Raw genomic sequence first — 15,979 nt, forward strand, 5'->3', positions numbered from 1 at the left:
AAACGAGAATAGAATTTTTGCCGCTTTTGGCTTTGGACTTAGAAATTTTCACTGAACTTGGCACAAATTATTTTTACTTTTTCACATTTGGAATTTTGCACTTTTTTGAACTTTAATTCTTTTTCGGGATGAATATTTAAAATATATTCGGAGATTTGGACTTTGACTTTCACGAATGTGGTCGAAAGAGAACGGTGAGTAATATGGCGGCGCCCGTAGAAATGAATAAGTACTTTTCTTTAATTGCCTTTTGTCGGAGAAATCCGTTAGATTTGACAATAAATCTTACAGCAAATTGAACGAAATTGGATTTTCGAACCTTTTGCTGCAGACCGGCAATTAAAAGGAATGGAAATTTCGTACTTATCTTGTAATTTGTTCGCTGGTGGACAAACTTGAAAATCCAGGTGATCCGGCTCGAAGGACCAACATGTTGGGTGTGATGGGGGTTGCTGTCCTGGAATCTTCCAAATCGGCTGAAATAGAAAACACTCGAAAGGGCGAACACTAGACTTTTCGTAATTGCGCGAACGCGACCGAGCGTGGTTTATTCGTCGAAAATAGTTTTTACACTGAAGCTTATTCTAATTAGCTAGGCTCTCCCAAGCGCAGCGGAGACTCCTTGGAGACTCTGTGGTGAAGAACGAGAGAGCGTGAGAGGGAGCGGAGAGCGGGTGACAGTCCAAACCCCGTAACTTGGACAATGTGTACTGTGTACATTTTATGCAATGTCTATGTACTATGTATTACAGTTTGAATTCTAAAATGTAATAGCAAATTCATAAACAAAAAATTCGTTCCCATTTTGTGGCAATGTGGGATATTTCACGGGTTTCGGTAAGTTCCTATGGGATAGGAAAAACGCTTACAAATGTGGGAAAAACCCACACAATGTGGGACATCTACGACGCTTAGTTATAACAGTAAAGGCTAGCAACGGCATGGCGAAGCATGTATACCTTTGTAGTAATTATATATTTAATTTATGTATACCGATTTAGATCATATTATAAACTTAATCAACGTAGAATAATTTTCTGTTGTAGCTCATCATTTGCACTTCATATCACTTTAATCAACTAAATTAAAATACTGTTTAACAACATACAAAATAACAACAGGGATCTAAAAACTACTTAGACAAACACTGTAAAATAAATTAACTATTAGTTAGGAATAACTACATGTACTTGAAAGTATGTAGAGTTATTTGCGGCTATTTATACACTATTTAAAAAATGTATAACTTGGCATTGACATTATAGAAAAACGCTTTTGGTGGGTGGTAAGCGATAAGAGGTTTTTTAAAGCTTTCTAAAATCTATGTGCCTCTTGGAGGCCTTTGGCAGACTATGTCCATACAGAGGTAGGAATTAGGCCCTCCTTACTAGTTCCAGGCGGCGTAAGGACCTCCTTGTTTAAGAAGTCCAATGGCAGGTTGACCAGGTAACCCTATAATCAAAAATATAATACATTAGTGTTATATCAGCTGGAAGTTTTTCTAGCAAGAACAAAAACTACATATTTATAACTAGCTAAGAATTGATACACGTAACAGCTTAAGAAATATATACTTCACGAGTACGGTAAAAGTTTTTGGCGGTTTGTGGGCGGACGAACAGAGCCAGATCGACTCGGCTTCTGATTCGGATAGAGAATACATATATAAACTTTCTATGGTCGGAAACGCTTCCATCTGCCTGTTACATACTTTTCAACGAATTTAGTATATCACTCTTGAGAGCAAACTAAAGTTCAATTCATTAATGAAAAAAATACCTGAATGTCGTTGGCTCTTTTGGCAGCTAGCTCTGGGTCTGTTTTTGCAATCGGCGGTTCCTCCTGGTATTTGCGAAGGCTGGCAAAGGTCTTTACAAAGTCAGTGGGGATGCACTTAAAAACCTCGTCGTAAATCTCAGTGTTCTGGGTTGAAATCCTACGCCAGGTGCCGTGCCAAAACTTGTCGCAAACAGGATCGCTAATGTCGAGATCAGACCGACTATAACCTTCGCTTTCCAAGAGGCCTGATTAAATAACATTGTAAGATATAAATTAACGAACCGAAAATAAGAAAAAGACGTTACTGACCTAAGTGTTCTTTAAAAAGGTATTTTCGAAGACGTCCGGCAAACACTCCGCTTGGATACTTCTTGCCATTCATGCGTCCGTCCTCAAACTCCTCGTCCATGATGATAGCCGCAATCTCGGAGTCCCGCTTTCCGATCATTGACCGATCGTTAATGTTCGCCGAACCGCAGATCACAACGCGATCGTCAGCTATTAAGAGCTTTGAGTGGACATATATCAGTTCCGTTATGGGTGTGTTATTCAAAAAGGAGTGGTTTCGCAGGCTGTGGAATGAGATATAGTTTTGCGGATTGGCAATACCCGTCTCCTGCAGGCGGTTCAAAATTGAGGTGCGTCCCCTGCAAGTATAATAGCAGAGTAAATATGTAACACAAATAAAAACGTAGAGAAGGTAATCGACTATTCGATACCTGCCCTTTACAATCTTAAAGGAGTAGAACCATGATTTGCCATAAAATCTTAATTTATTAAAAATTATGGATTTTAGATAGAAGTTAACTGAACCAAGAAAGAACGCTACAGTCGAGTTCCCCGACTAACAAATACCCATTATTCAGCTATAAGCTCTTTGTTGTTTTGCTATCAACTTGGCAATAGTTTCGAAATGCATTTGGAGTGCACGCTGGCCTTACCTGGAAATAGAGGCATAGTTCCAGTGTGTAATGGCTCTGACTGCTATCCCAGTACTGCCACCCACATCGCCCTCGAATCCCGGTAGAAGCGGCATAATTACAAAAACTCGGAAAGGCTTCCGTTCCCTAGAAGAGATGAACTTTAGACTTACTATAAACAGGATAAATATATTGATTTTTATACTTGTGCGCCCGTATAATTCGCTTAAAGAGAGTCTCCCCGATTTGATTTCGCACATTATTATGTGCGCCTGGCACACCCATGCCTATTTGCATGGTTATGAAAAATTGGTTTTCGATGTACACGTAGTGCTGCGCCTTGGTGATTGTCTGGATGTAGGCATCGTGGATGCTTTGCTCCACTAGATCTGCCTCTATAAAGCCACAGCTCCAGGCGGAGACGCTCCGAAGTAGCTGGCACGTGACCCGTTGCTGACGGTTTTGCTGAAGGGTCGGATTTAGCCTCACTTGGTGATAGCTTTTTGGCATTAGGTAAGGGAATCTCGTGTTATCGCGTAGTTTCTCCAGCTTCATGGCGTTCCAGCGCTGAATGAAGTGGCGGGCCACATCCCTAGCGGAAGTGCCCACCACACACAGACCTACGTCGTGCCATGGCATCCGCGGTGTTGTGGTTCGATCTATGATATCCACAAACGGCGAGTTTAGGTTCATCCAGTCTTTAAGTATAAAGTTGGAGTAATCCTTGCCAAACCAGTACTTGGCCTGGCCGCAGAACTCACTGAGTATTTGTGTATTGCAAGTGGTAATCGCAACCTGCTCCCCACCTGAAGCCATGTTAAGGTTGACTTCGTGGTCCGTGACATCCTCGGACTCAATAGTGTACACCTCGTCAAATTTTTCCTCTGACTCCGTGGCTGTTAGTCGATGCATAAAGTCCTTGCCCATACGGGCGCCTTTCATCGCGTTGTTCTTCAGGCGATCGAGTACGTTCTTACGCTCCATTTCAGGGGTGTTAAGTTTCATCCCCTCTAAAGCTATTCCTGATTCAGCGGGAGTTTCTCCCGGACTCGAAACGAGCGTAGACGGTATAAGTAGGCGATCACCAGGCTTTAAAGTTCTCATCTCTATACTAGTACTGGGTTCTTGCGGGAGTGGAGACGGTGGCCTTTCCTTAGCGGATGTATCGTAGTGGGCATTTCGCGACGACTTTCGTGATCCGAAAGCTGAGTCCGAGTCGTCTTTGGTAAAGTACGAGCTTGGGGTTCGACGCGTGCTGCCAGAAAAAGATGCCGTGGATATGCTTCCCAGATCCGTGAGCCGATGGTGGTGATCGTCCCATCGCCCATAGCACAAATCAATACCTCCCATGAACGCATAGGTCTGATCGATAACGACGATCTTTTCGTGATGTGCCCAAAGCAAAATACCTCCTCTTGCATGATCTGGATGACGCATGACCTTTAACGAACATTTAATAAGAAAGAAAGCTTCATAGATGCCCACAAACTATTCATATAATCTTCCAACTTACCTTGATGTTTTCGTGCTTGGCCAGCGTGGACTTGCTGTAGTAGCTGTTAATGCCAAGTGCCATTTCGACCTCCTTGTATAGCAGCACGAAGATACGCACTCCCTGTTCGGCTTTGCGCAACAAGATCTTGTCCAGGCGCCAGTAGTCTCCGTCGAGTGCGGGTCGTTTCATGTAAATCTCGGGACTGAGCCACCAGTCAGCAATATATATCTCTTCAAGGGCTGCCTCCAAACCGTCGGCCACGGCTGACATGTACTGGGCGCCGTCTACATACCACGTGGCATGGGTGTTGGCGCGCATCGGAGCGAAGGACATGTGCGGATTGGGCAGGGTGAAGTCGCGCGCATACGAGTTTGCCATGTTCTTGAGGTATTGCATCCACTCCTTACACTTGCGCCGTGTCCAGCACTTGAGCACAATGTGACGGTTGTTCGTCAGCACCTGCAAACCCTTGCGCATTCCCGTCTGGTAGATACCCGTGGACACGTCAAAGCCCTGATCAAAAAGGATCACTGCCCGGATGCTGCCGTCTGTGGGGCGGATGTAGCCGAAGCAGGTCTCTTTTACGAAAAACCATCTGTTGCGCCACGTGCCGCAAACTACGTCGGAGCAAAAGTAGTTGCAGCGCACACAGCAGTTCTTTTGAAAGCACCCGAAAAAATTGCATCCCGCCTGCCCTGGTCTCGTTGATCCAGTTCGCTTCAAAATCACGCCTTCCTTGCCCTTAATTCCCATTCCCGGAACGAAGGACACATTAGACACCTCAACGAAGTTTAGCTGTAGATAATGAATTGGGATTTGGTTAATTAATTGAGTTATAGATCGGGTTTGGCGAAATAACATATAATATGTCTCGTTTTATAAGATAGTGATTGCTATTTAATGGCAACGGGTCTAATACCGACTTTGGTCTGCTTTTTATAGGTAAATATATTACTGAACATTTTTCCTAACATTCTATGTATACCTACCGTTTCATGGTGAGATCGGTACAAACTAATGTTTAGCAGGTTGTACAAGTAGTCCTCCAGCTGTTTAATCCTGACGCTTAGATTCTCCACGGTAACCAGACTCTCAGGACGGTTGGGGAATCGCGGTAGCTTCCGTTTTTTCTTTTTTTTGCGCTTCTTTTGAATGCGTCGGGGCGTAAGACCCGCCAGAATAGAGCTGTGACTGGGACTGATGATAGCCATATCATTGTTGCCGTTACTGCTGGCGATTTTGCTGTTTCTGCCGGCAGTATTCATCGGAGTGCTTGTCTGTTTAACCTTAGTGTGGGAAGAAAGGTCCTTTAGAGTGGACTCGTCAGCCATCTCTCTAGCTGTGGCTTTCAGCGTGGTACGCTTTTCTTTGTGACTGCGACTGGGGAACGGAATGTTGAGCGAGGTGCGAAAAAAGCTGAGCTGCTGGTGCAACGTGTTAAAATGTTTGTATCGCCGCTTTATCGTCCACTTGAAGGGACCGTGGGTCAGCTCGATTGTGTATCTGCGTAAAAACAAAAATAAATGTTAGAGAACCTGATCAAGAATATAATACAAAACGCTTCTTTTTAATGAATATAGGATACCCTTTTACTCATCTTGCCTATATTAGTATAATTGGATTTCACTCACAGATTAGGATTTAGCAGATGTGTGGTGACGCTACGTTCCGTATCGACGATCCGAACATGAATCTCACGACCCGGAATGAAGACCTTGCGCTGGAACGAATTGAATTTGGCGCTCGGCCCGTATATGCTGGTAAATGGTATTTCGTGTCGCAGGACGACACTGCTGTTTTCTTCGTCGTCAAACTCCTCCTCATCATCGTCCGTCTCCTTGCGCTCCACCAGAACGGGCTTGTCGCCCACGTTTGATAGGATAGTCACCGAGTCAGGAAAAGCGAGGGTCTCATCGTACTCAGAATCTACCAGTGAGAACTGAAATTCTGGCAAGCAGCGGCTTTGATACTCGACGACCGCTTCATCCGTGCAGTCCGGAAACCCCCCCTCTTCATTGTTAGAGTTCTCCCCCGACGCGTGCTCTTCCCCGCTGCCGCGTTCGTCATCCGAGTTGGTGAGTATGCAGGGCGGCAAGACGCCACCAACGATGCCAGCATCTGCCATCGCCTCGAGCTGGGCAAAGTAGGAGGAACTGTCTATATCTTCGTAGCCTCTGTTAACGTAACCGCCATAGTGCGCCGGCCGGTACACATCGTCAGTGGGCTGTTCAACTGCAATTTGAAAGATAAAAACCGATAGAATTAAGCAACAATAATTATAATAAAATAAAAATCAAGAGAGAATGCTTTAGTTTAGTTCCCCGACTATCTGATACCCCTTACTCAGCTAGTGAAAGTGCGAAGGAGAAATTTTTGCGGTTTGTGGGCGTTGCAAAAAGGTTTTTTATGTAAATCTAGAGAAATTTGCAAGACTAACAATAATTATAATAAAATAAACAAGAGAGAACGCTATAGTCGAGTTCCCCGACTATCTGATACCCGTTACTCAGCTAGTGGAAGTGCGAAGTGCGAGTCTTCAACACTGACAGTTTTTTTCGGTTTGAGGGCGTTAGAGTGGGCGTGGCCAAAAGTTTTTTGGCAAATCGATAGAAATTTACAAGACTAATACAAAAATGAAAAAATATCAAAACATTTTTTAAAAGTGTGGGCGTGGCAGTTTTGGGCGGTTTGTGGGCGTTAGAGTGGGCGTGGCAACATGAATCGACAAACTTGCGCTGCGCCTATGTCTCTGGAGTCTGTATGCTTAGTCTCAACTTTCTACCTTTTGTAGTTCCTGAGATCTCGACGTTCATACGGACGGACAGACGGACAGACAGACGGACAGACAGACGGACGGACAGACGGACATGGCCAGATCGACTCGGCTATTGATCCTGATCAAGAATATATATACTTTATATGGTCGGAAACGCTTCCTTCTGCCTGTTACATACTTTTCAACGAATCTAGTATACCCTTTTACTCTTCGAGTAACGGGTATAAAAATATCTGTTATAGTTAAGTATTGTTGAAAATTAAAGTTCTTAGGGAGTATCAATTTTGCTATTAATAGTATTCGACAACGTCAAAAAAAAAATCAGCTTTAACATATTTAGGGCTTAGTATCTTTCTGTTTCATTTAATCTAACAATTTTTTTAGCATTATAACACATAAAATTGTTTTCTTAAAAAAAAAAACGCATTTTCAGAGCGACAGACACAGATATTACATTTGTAATATCTTAAAAAATTATTTTTTAACGAGTACAACTTAAAGAATACATATTTGTGGTCTAATGATGATGTCATGAATTTGAATTAATACAATTTTTATGGAATTAAGTATATTTATCTAAATAGATGTAAGTTAAAAACCTGCTAAGTTACGATTTATAAATGTTAATGTCCCCTGGCTCAACAGCTTGTGTTGTAACCATTAAATGGTAATAATTAGCGAATGCTATCTCCATCCCAAACAAAAGCAGGGGCAAGGTCACAGCTTACGACATGTGATATAGTTAAGTTTAATTCATTATAGTACTCCTCTCGGCTGAACTTGACATAGGAACCCTGCTTCAACCTTGAAGCCATTTCGAGCTAAATACACACGACGCATCTTCGTCTGTAAATATAGCTCTTAGCTCAGTGTAGGTACTGGTACAGGTCTACTGCCTAAAAAAACAATTGTATTGGTTACTCCCACAACGCGCATCAGAGGAGCATATTAAGTATCGTACTTATCTAGTTGAGATACAGATTTGCCATACTGTCCTAGTCTCTACTGTTTTGGTTCCCCACAATATTTTAAGTTCAGAAATACAATACGCTTCGAGCTGATTGACATTTAGATAGCAAGCCCAAATAAAACGGCGCAACAAATAGATTAGGGCATACTGCCCAGTAGGTAGACCAAATAATGACGATTAAGTGAGTTTATTGATGCGGCACGCTTTTGCAAAGAGCCCAGTTATCGACGACAGTAATAAACAGAAAAAATCAGTATTTAGTCAAGTGTTTTGATTGCCAGACAATAACAGGTGTCCTTTATTCCTTTCTGCTACATACTGCGCAATTATTGCGGGATGCAAATATTTGAAATTGGGGACTCTAGAATTATATTTGTTTGATACTATTTCATACGTTGTTGGTTTAATTTATCAAACAATCGAACGAGTCAAAGCTTACAATTGCGCCTTATCACTTGTGATAACTAAAATAAACTGAGACGCCGAGTGCAAAGAATTTGATAATGGGCGTTCACGATCAATGACATTGAGGCACTACCATCAGACCCTATCTTAATAGGTGCCATCAAAGTTTTATTGACAAACTTTTACATACATAAGCTAGCTTTTGGACTAGTTCAACTTCAGGAATAAATTCTTGGTATTGATTTCGTTATTTTATAGGTAGTAAAAATAAGAAGTGTTGGCATATATACCTTATCACAAAGCTCTTTTTGCTATCGGCTTGAAGTAACAAAACAAAAACTTCTGGAGGTATGAAAGGAGGTTCATTAAAGTGCGAAAGTGTAAAGATATAATAGTTTTTAAACCTTTAATAATGTTTTTGATTATATGGATTGATATAAATAACTTAGTTACACATTGGGCCCATTATTAAGTCGTCGACCACTGTTTTGAAAAATTTAAGGCGGCATAATAAATTTAACAGCCTATTCAATAAAATAACTCTCATTATTTAACACCTTTTCACTTCTATAGCGACATTTGGTCGAACTCATTACCAATTTGGTTTTGCCGAGCAAATTAACTTAAAAAGCTCTAAGTTGATAAAAATTTGTCACATTAATCGCTAACAGATAAGATAAATAAAAAGTAAACCTATATTGCGCCAATAATATAACATTTTTCATTGAAAAACAAATAAACTGCAACCATTTTTTGGTGGCGTATAAAACTGCGATATTCCTATTTTCCTATTGAAAAATCTGTATTTCTGAATCGCCGAAACAAATTTTAATTCGAAACATTTAATTTTATTTTGAACATGCCAATTTTTTGTATACATAATGTTAAAGCTTTCCATTGATAACGCCTGACATTCCAATACTTGTAATCCAAATGTCCTCAGCCCGAGGCCGTTCATGTTGAATTGCTTTTGTGTAGCGGGTGGTAGGTCTCCTGAAATGGTCATTAAACCCACTAAACGCTTGCTCCACCAGACCTACACACAATGGCAAAGAAATCGGAACTTCCTGTTGCCATGATCAAGCATGAGTACAAATGTAAATAAGGCTCAATATATTTATAACTAAATCGGTAAGTATCGTTACTTTCAGAGCGTCATGCATTTTAAAATCGGTTTTGAATCATTTACTAATTGCACCGTTAGGCCGAGCCCAACGCGCAATTCGAAGGGGCAAGAAGAGGCTAAAGGTTTATATAAACCAAATTAAACGGGAAATGTTTTGTTCATTTATTATCAGTTCTTTGTTTCCCCACACCTTTTTTAGTCCTGGTGCACAGCCATTGTTATGAATCGCCCCAAGCTGAGACGTTGAAAACTCGGTGCACATTCACAAACCATAAAGCCAACCAATTCTAAAGGTTGAAATATCTTAACAAACTCGTTTACTCTTATCTCATTTCACGATGACGCAAAAATATCATTGCCGCTCTATTAGAGCCAAGTAATCTATGCACATAATTAAGTTCAGGTCTAATTATCTTCAGGTCTAAAAATTACCCATGCTGGCCATCAGCTGTGAGATGCTTCGGCGATGACGTCGGACCTGCAAATGTGGCAAGTTGACGCTCGATGACGCCTGCCGGGGCAGCTGCAGTTGTTGGGCATCACGGTTGATGCTGGTTTTGGTATCCACACTCTTGGCCATCATTGTGGTTTGCGCTGGACTCTATTTTATTTTTGGCAATCGGTTTTTGGCTTTATAGGTAGCTGTTGTTGTCGGCTCCAGTTTTTTTCATTTATCAGTCGCATCGGCAGACCGCGTACGTAAAGAATGTCGGTTCAGAAGCTTGCTGTGACTGATCAAACCAGAAATGATAAATACCGCGTTTGTGTATGCCAACTGACGGAGTGAATGCCGTGGAGGCTCTTCTAAGTATGAGAAGTAGAGAAAAGAAGGATACTTCATGCCACAGCAATAATCATTTAAATCAATTTTGACTTTTCTCAGTAACAGCGTGACATATAAAAATATATAACATTATAGGAATAATTTCTCTCATTTAGCAACATTTATATTTAAAAACTTTTCTTTTGAGTTGTATTTGATTTCTTTTATACTTTATTCTTTAAACAGCAACAGTACAAGCGCCATGCATTGAAAAACAATTAATTCAATTTTTATCACGGCATTTCGTTATCTTTGCGTGAACACAAAACTCAAGTTTTTCAAATATAACTCAATGCTTCGCGTGCTGTTTATATTCGCTCGTATTTGACTTTTGGCGCTTCCAACTCATTAAAGGTTTGCACAATGGCCCACTAACACACGCAAAAATGTTTTGTTTTTTCTGCTTTCGCATATTATTTTACTTTTGGCACTTGGCACCATCAGAGTTAAATGGCTCGAAATTAAGTCTTTTTCTGCGACATCGGGTGTTTCAACTAGTATCTCTGCATCTCACAGATGCTTATCAAGTTCAAGTACGTCTGAAAGATTGTCACGTTTGCGGGCGATATGCAGCTCTTTGTTTACTTTTCAAGCCACCGACTAGCGGAAGTTACAGAACCGAAATAGCTCGACGTCGCATTGAATTCGGTAAAGAGAGTAATGCCACGCTATGTGAAGAAAGCAAACTGAAGACCTTGCACTCACACTTTGAGCCCCCGGCAAAAAGCTCTCTTCACCGCCACGATCTGCGATCCGCGAGAAACGTTGCGACAACTTGGCCGACACTCCCGTTAATAATATTAACTAAACCTGACGGCGTTGCCAAAAGCTTAGGTCGCTGTGCTCAAAACGGTTAACGGGTAACATTTACGGCGAGAGCGCCAATGCCGCAAGTTGGCGACGGAGAGGGAGTTTTCAAGAGCACAGCTGTGAACTTCGAAACAGCTGGCAAAGCTTTTTGTAATCCCCATAAACCATTGAAATGCGATAGCCCGAAAACCCTTCGACTATCTAAAGATGTTATGTAAAATCAAACTCAGTGGCTCTTGCGGCAAGGTCATCCACAAGAACAAGTTCTCCGCCGAAGCATTGGTAATGGCAATGGCTCTACAAGCTTTTCAAAGCTTTCTGCGCGGCACCCACCCTTTGAAAACGCTGATCGAATACAGGCCTATTGTCAGACCCGCAACAATGGTCGGAGGAGTCAATGAGTCACGAAGCCATTTTATTTATCTTATCTTATCAGCATTACTAGACTCGGGCGCAATCGCTGTAATCAGAACTCATTATTTGTACGACTCCAATGCACTGCGCAGGCTAAATTAGCCCAATTATAATTATGCTTTCGATTAGATTGGTCCACGCGTGGAACATAAATGATTGACACCTATGTAGTTCTGGAAATCTAAATCGATAAGAATGATTTCGAGATTTTGTCCAAGTTAATGTATCATTTTAAGTAAGTGACAATCACACCCTTTACCTTGTGACGAAAAATTATATTAGATATTATTATTAGATTATTATTATTAGTATTATCAAAACCAAATTTCTCTTATTTACTAAAAAAGAAAATAAGTTTTGGGGCCAAATATAATTTGTTCATTAAGTTAGTTAATAAGTTATGGCTTTTCTTATACAATGTTCATAAAAGTTTCCCGGGTCGGGAAACACAGACCCTGTTAAACGTCACGTATAAAATTCCCATTAAACAAAACTATATTCTCTGACAAAAATAAATCATCTTCATTATTTCTATCTGATACCCGTTACTCAGCTAGTGGAAGTGCGAAGGAAAGTCTTTAACACTGACAGTTTTTGGCGGCTTGTGGGCGTTGGAGTGGGCGTTGCAAAAAGTTTTTTTGGCAAATCGATAGAAATTTACAAGTCTAATACAAAAATGAAAAAATATCAAAACATTTTTCAAAAGTGTGGGCGTGTTAGTTTTGGGCGTGTGGGCGTAGAGTGGGCGTGGCAACATGAATCGACAAACTTTTGCTGCTTCTATGTCTCTGGAGTTTGCATGCTGAATCTCAACTTTCTAGCTTTTATAGTTCCTGAGATCTCGACGTTAATACGGACAGACAGACGGACATGGCCAGATCAACTCGGCTATTGGTCCACTCTAACTCTAACACTCTAACTCAAAAACCGCCTAAAACAGCCACGCCCACACTTTTGAAAAATGTATGGATATTTTTTTATTTTTGTTTTAGTCTCCTTAATTTCTATCGGTTTGCCAAAAAACGTCTTGCCACGCCCACTCTAACGCCCACAAACCGCCCAAACTTGCCGCGCCCACACTTTTGAAAAATGTTTTGATATTTTTTCATTTTTGCATTAGTCTTGTAAAATTCTATCGATTTGCCAAAAAACTTTTTGCCACGCCCACTTTAACGCCCACAAAAGACTCTCCTTCGCACTTTCACCATCTGAGTAACGGGTATCAGATAGTCGGGGAACTCGACTATAGCGTTCTCTCTTGTTTTAAAATTGATTAGCAACGGGTATCTGATTGCTCTGACAAAATGTACCCTGTATGTTAACAATGGTTATTACGATTATTAAAATTAACTGCTTCGTTGAAAGAACTGTAAAACAAAAGAGGGACTTCCTAATATGACAATTTTGGTCGGTTAGTTTCTTAGTATTTCTTAAACAGTTATTTTAGTGTACCTTGAGTTCCGCTATGATGTAATGAAGGTATTTCGAAATTCTAAAATGCTTAAATGCTTCGACATTTTTTTTAATGATAATAACAAAAATATAGAAATAACTTAAAAAACATGTAAAACCATTATTCATATTGAAAGTTCGATCGTCATTAGTAATACATGTTAATAAACAGGTATAATAGAATCGTTTAAAAGTATGTAACAGGCAGAAGAAAGCGTTACCAACCATAATAAGTATCTAAATTCTTGATCAGGATCAATACAAAGCCGGCTGCACTGGCTAGGCCCGTCGGTCTGTATGAACGCCTCGATCTTAGGAACTATAAAAGCTAGAATAGAAATTTAGCATGCAGATTTTAGAGACCCATAAACCGCACAAAACCCATGTTGTAAGTTTTTAGAAAACCGTTTGATATTTTTTAATTTTTTCATATGTATTGTAACTTTCTATCGATTTGTCAAAAATCTGTTATTATTTCCGGCTTGCACTTCCACTACCTGAGTAACGGGTATCTGATAGTCGGGGAGCTCGACTAAAGCATTTTGATAGAATTTAGAAAAACACACTTCAATGTGATGGTATGAATTTAAAGCACTCACATGTTTGCGGCAACTGCTGAAAATAATTTAAGCTCGTAATCCAATGCCAGAAGTTGTGGCTCAACTTCTTCGGCCTGAACTTCAAACAGCATACACTCACACTGAAAACGGGAGACTTGGGCAGTGAGTTAAGTGTATGTACATATGTGCACTTTTACATATCAATGTATTTCTTCATGTATGTATGTATATGCTTTTGTATGGCAGACTCAACACTTTGATTGTTTAATGCAATAAGATCAAATCAATTGAGGCGCCACATGAACACGTTTCGCGAGAACATTAGAAAAACAATTTACAAATATTAAAATGTTGATCAATGGCACACACACTTCTATCCCGGACCCTCTTCTGGGCATCTTTGATTAAATCTTTGCTTTTGACTGCCTTTGACGAGAGAGCGCCGACCAGCGTCGCTATAAGTCAAATTCGAAACTGATCCAAACGCCAGACGATCGTAAAAATGAGACTGATCAGCACATTTTTCTCACTGGAAGCGCGAAGGAGAGACGCGAAGAGACACGAGAGAAAGTTTATTGAGCTTGGCACGCGTTCTTGCTTTCCACAGATCCAGGCTTGATTACATTTGTCTTATTTTTCACTTAACAATTAATTAGGACCTTTTCATATAAATTTTAATGTTAAAGTTATTCCGTTCACGTTCATCGTATTCCGCGCCTAGCAAAACTCACTTGACCGACCAAACTGACTAACATTTTGAGAAGCTTTCGCATGGAAAGCTTAAGCGAGACAGAACCAATACATGCACGCACGTGCATATACGTATGCTTCGATCAAACAGCTGATCCGTAAACTACATATAAACCGTCAGTGATGTACGTTAATAAAATTCAAAATTGGTCAGTAGAAAGTACGCTCGGGTCATCGCAATAACAACGCCTTTAGAAAAATGGGAACCAGGCTAACTAGGGTATGTTTTATTAAGATGACAAATTTAGGAAATTTATGTAATATATTGGCACGGTTCTATGTTCAAACATCAAATATGATTTTTGTACATATTATTCGTAGGGTAAATGGGTAACCTAGAATCGTTAATGCGCTTGCGACCTATTAAATAAAGTATGTACATATTTACATACATACGTTGCGGTAACAATGATAGCACCATAAGCACATTTCGTGTTTTTCCCAGCGTTTCTGTATTTTCGGACACTTTTTCATCATTTTACTCACTACATTTAAATACTACAATGATTTTTAATCGAAATAACAAAATTAGTAACCGATCTAATAGATATTTTAAAAATAATTGGCAAAACAAAAAAAAACATTCAAATTTAGGCGGTAACAATAATAGCCACTGCTTCTCGTAGTTTGCTAAAACTAAATAAAAAAAGAATTCAACAAATGGATTATATCTTAAGAACTATGTTTAAAGAATCTTAATATCTGGTTGCGTGACCTTTGTTGGCGATGACAGCTGCGCATCATCTTGGCATGGAGTCCACCAAGTCCTGGCACCGTTTTAGGGATATTTTGATCCAGGACTCCTTAATTATACCCAAAGTTATTCGTTGTTAGATGGCTTTGAAGCTACAACAGCTTTTCTCATATCTGACCAATAATTTTTGATGGGATTACGGCCTGGGGACTGTGCAGCCCAATCCAAAACAGGAACAGATTTATTTTGGAACGAATCCTTGGCTTTCCTGCTGGTCTACTTGGGACCATAGTCTTGTTAATTGTATTCGGTAAAGGGTAGCATCATCGTCACCAAAATATCCACAAACACATGTTGATCCATGATGGTTTTAACCATGGTATAGCCCCCTCCGTGTTTAATTGCTTATACTGTGTAATTTGGCTTATATTCGGTGTTCCTAGGGCGCCTTACATACGATCAAGATCCATTGCCACCAAAAAAAACCACCTTGCTCTCATCTGACCATAAAAAGTTCGTCCATTTTTCGCATGGCCAATTTAAATGTTCCTTGACGAACTTAATGCGCTTGGGTATGTGTATCCCATATAAAAGAGGGACTTTCCTTGGACTACAACCTTTTACACCATGTTCCCTTAGACATGTGCGAACTGTTTGCACTGTTGCGGATATGTTGAGATCCTTTTTCAGTTCGGTAGCAGCTTTAAATGGATCCTTCTTGCTCTCGGGCACTAGCCTTTTGAAGAGATAGGAGCCCAATGATTGTTTTCTCCCACGTTTTTCGGGATTCTCGTTGTAGGTGATTGCATTTCCTATCATTTTGTTTGAGCATTGAAAGATTTGACGAATATTTCTGTGTGATTTTTCTTCAGAAATTGGTTTTTTGATCATGTCACGTTTATCTTAAGTGCAATGCTTTCCTCGTCCCATTTCAATAATTATACCCGTTACTCGTAGAGTAAAAGGGTATACTAGATTCGTTGAAAAGTATGTAACAGGCAGAAG

The 15,979-nt window shown here is 40.3% G+C and overlaps 1 protein-coding gene across 2 annotated transcripts; it reads right to left on the minus strand.

The window, feature by feature from the left end:
• Positions 1-1,094: 1,094 nt before the first annotated feature.
• On the minus strand, positions 1,095-14,255 carry LOC122623374 (phospholipase D2). 2 transcript variants are annotated; one of them, XM_043802506.1, is made up of 10 exons: positions 11,000-11,064; positions 9,904-10,275; positions 5,826-6,426; positions 5,184-5,697; positions 4,213-4,989; positions 2,905-4,139; positions 2,721-2,846; positions 2,089-2,426; positions 1,780-2,024; positions 1,095-1,452 (listed from the first exon to the last, which is right to left on the minus strand). In XM_043802506.1, the coding sequence occupies exons 2-10, from the start codon at positions 10,052-10,054 to the stop codon at positions 1,351-1,353; spliced, it is 4,089 nt and encodes a 1,362-aa protein (XP_043658441.1). In that variant the 5' UTR covers positions 10,055-10,275; positions 11,000-11,064; the 3' UTR covers positions 1,095-1,350. The 2 variants fall into 2 exon arrangements, with proteins under 2 accessions (XP_043658441.1, XP_043658449.1); XM_043802514.1 differs by lacking the exons at positions 9,904-10,275; positions 11,000-11,064 and adding an exon at positions 13,570-14,255 and having other exon boundaries at positions 1,096-1,452.
• Positions 14,256-15,979: the final 1,724 nt, after the last annotated feature.

This window comes from Drosophila teissieri, chromosome 2L, assembly GCF_016746235.2.
Source record: "Drosophila teissieri strain GT53w chromosome 2L, Prin_Dtei_1.1, whole genome shotgun sequence".
NCBI classification, from domain to species: Eukaryota; Metazoa; Arthropoda; class Insecta; order Diptera; family Drosophilidae; genus Drosophila; species Drosophila teissieri.

Bases quoted from the DNA above. Each gene is read 5' to 3' on its own strand.
- LOC122623374 (XM_043802506.1), bottom strand. From the start codon at position 10,054: ATGATGGCCAAGAGTGTGGATACCAAAACCAGCATCAACCGTGATGCC. The intron at 5,698-5,825 runs GTGAGTGAAATC...GTTTTTACGCAG, and splicing joins CATCTGCTAAATCCTAATCT to ATACACAATCGAGCTGACCC. The intron at 2,025-2,088 runs GTCAGTAACGTC...TTATTTAATCAG, and splicing joins CCTTTTTAAAGAACACTTAG to GCCTCTTGGAAAGCGAAGGT.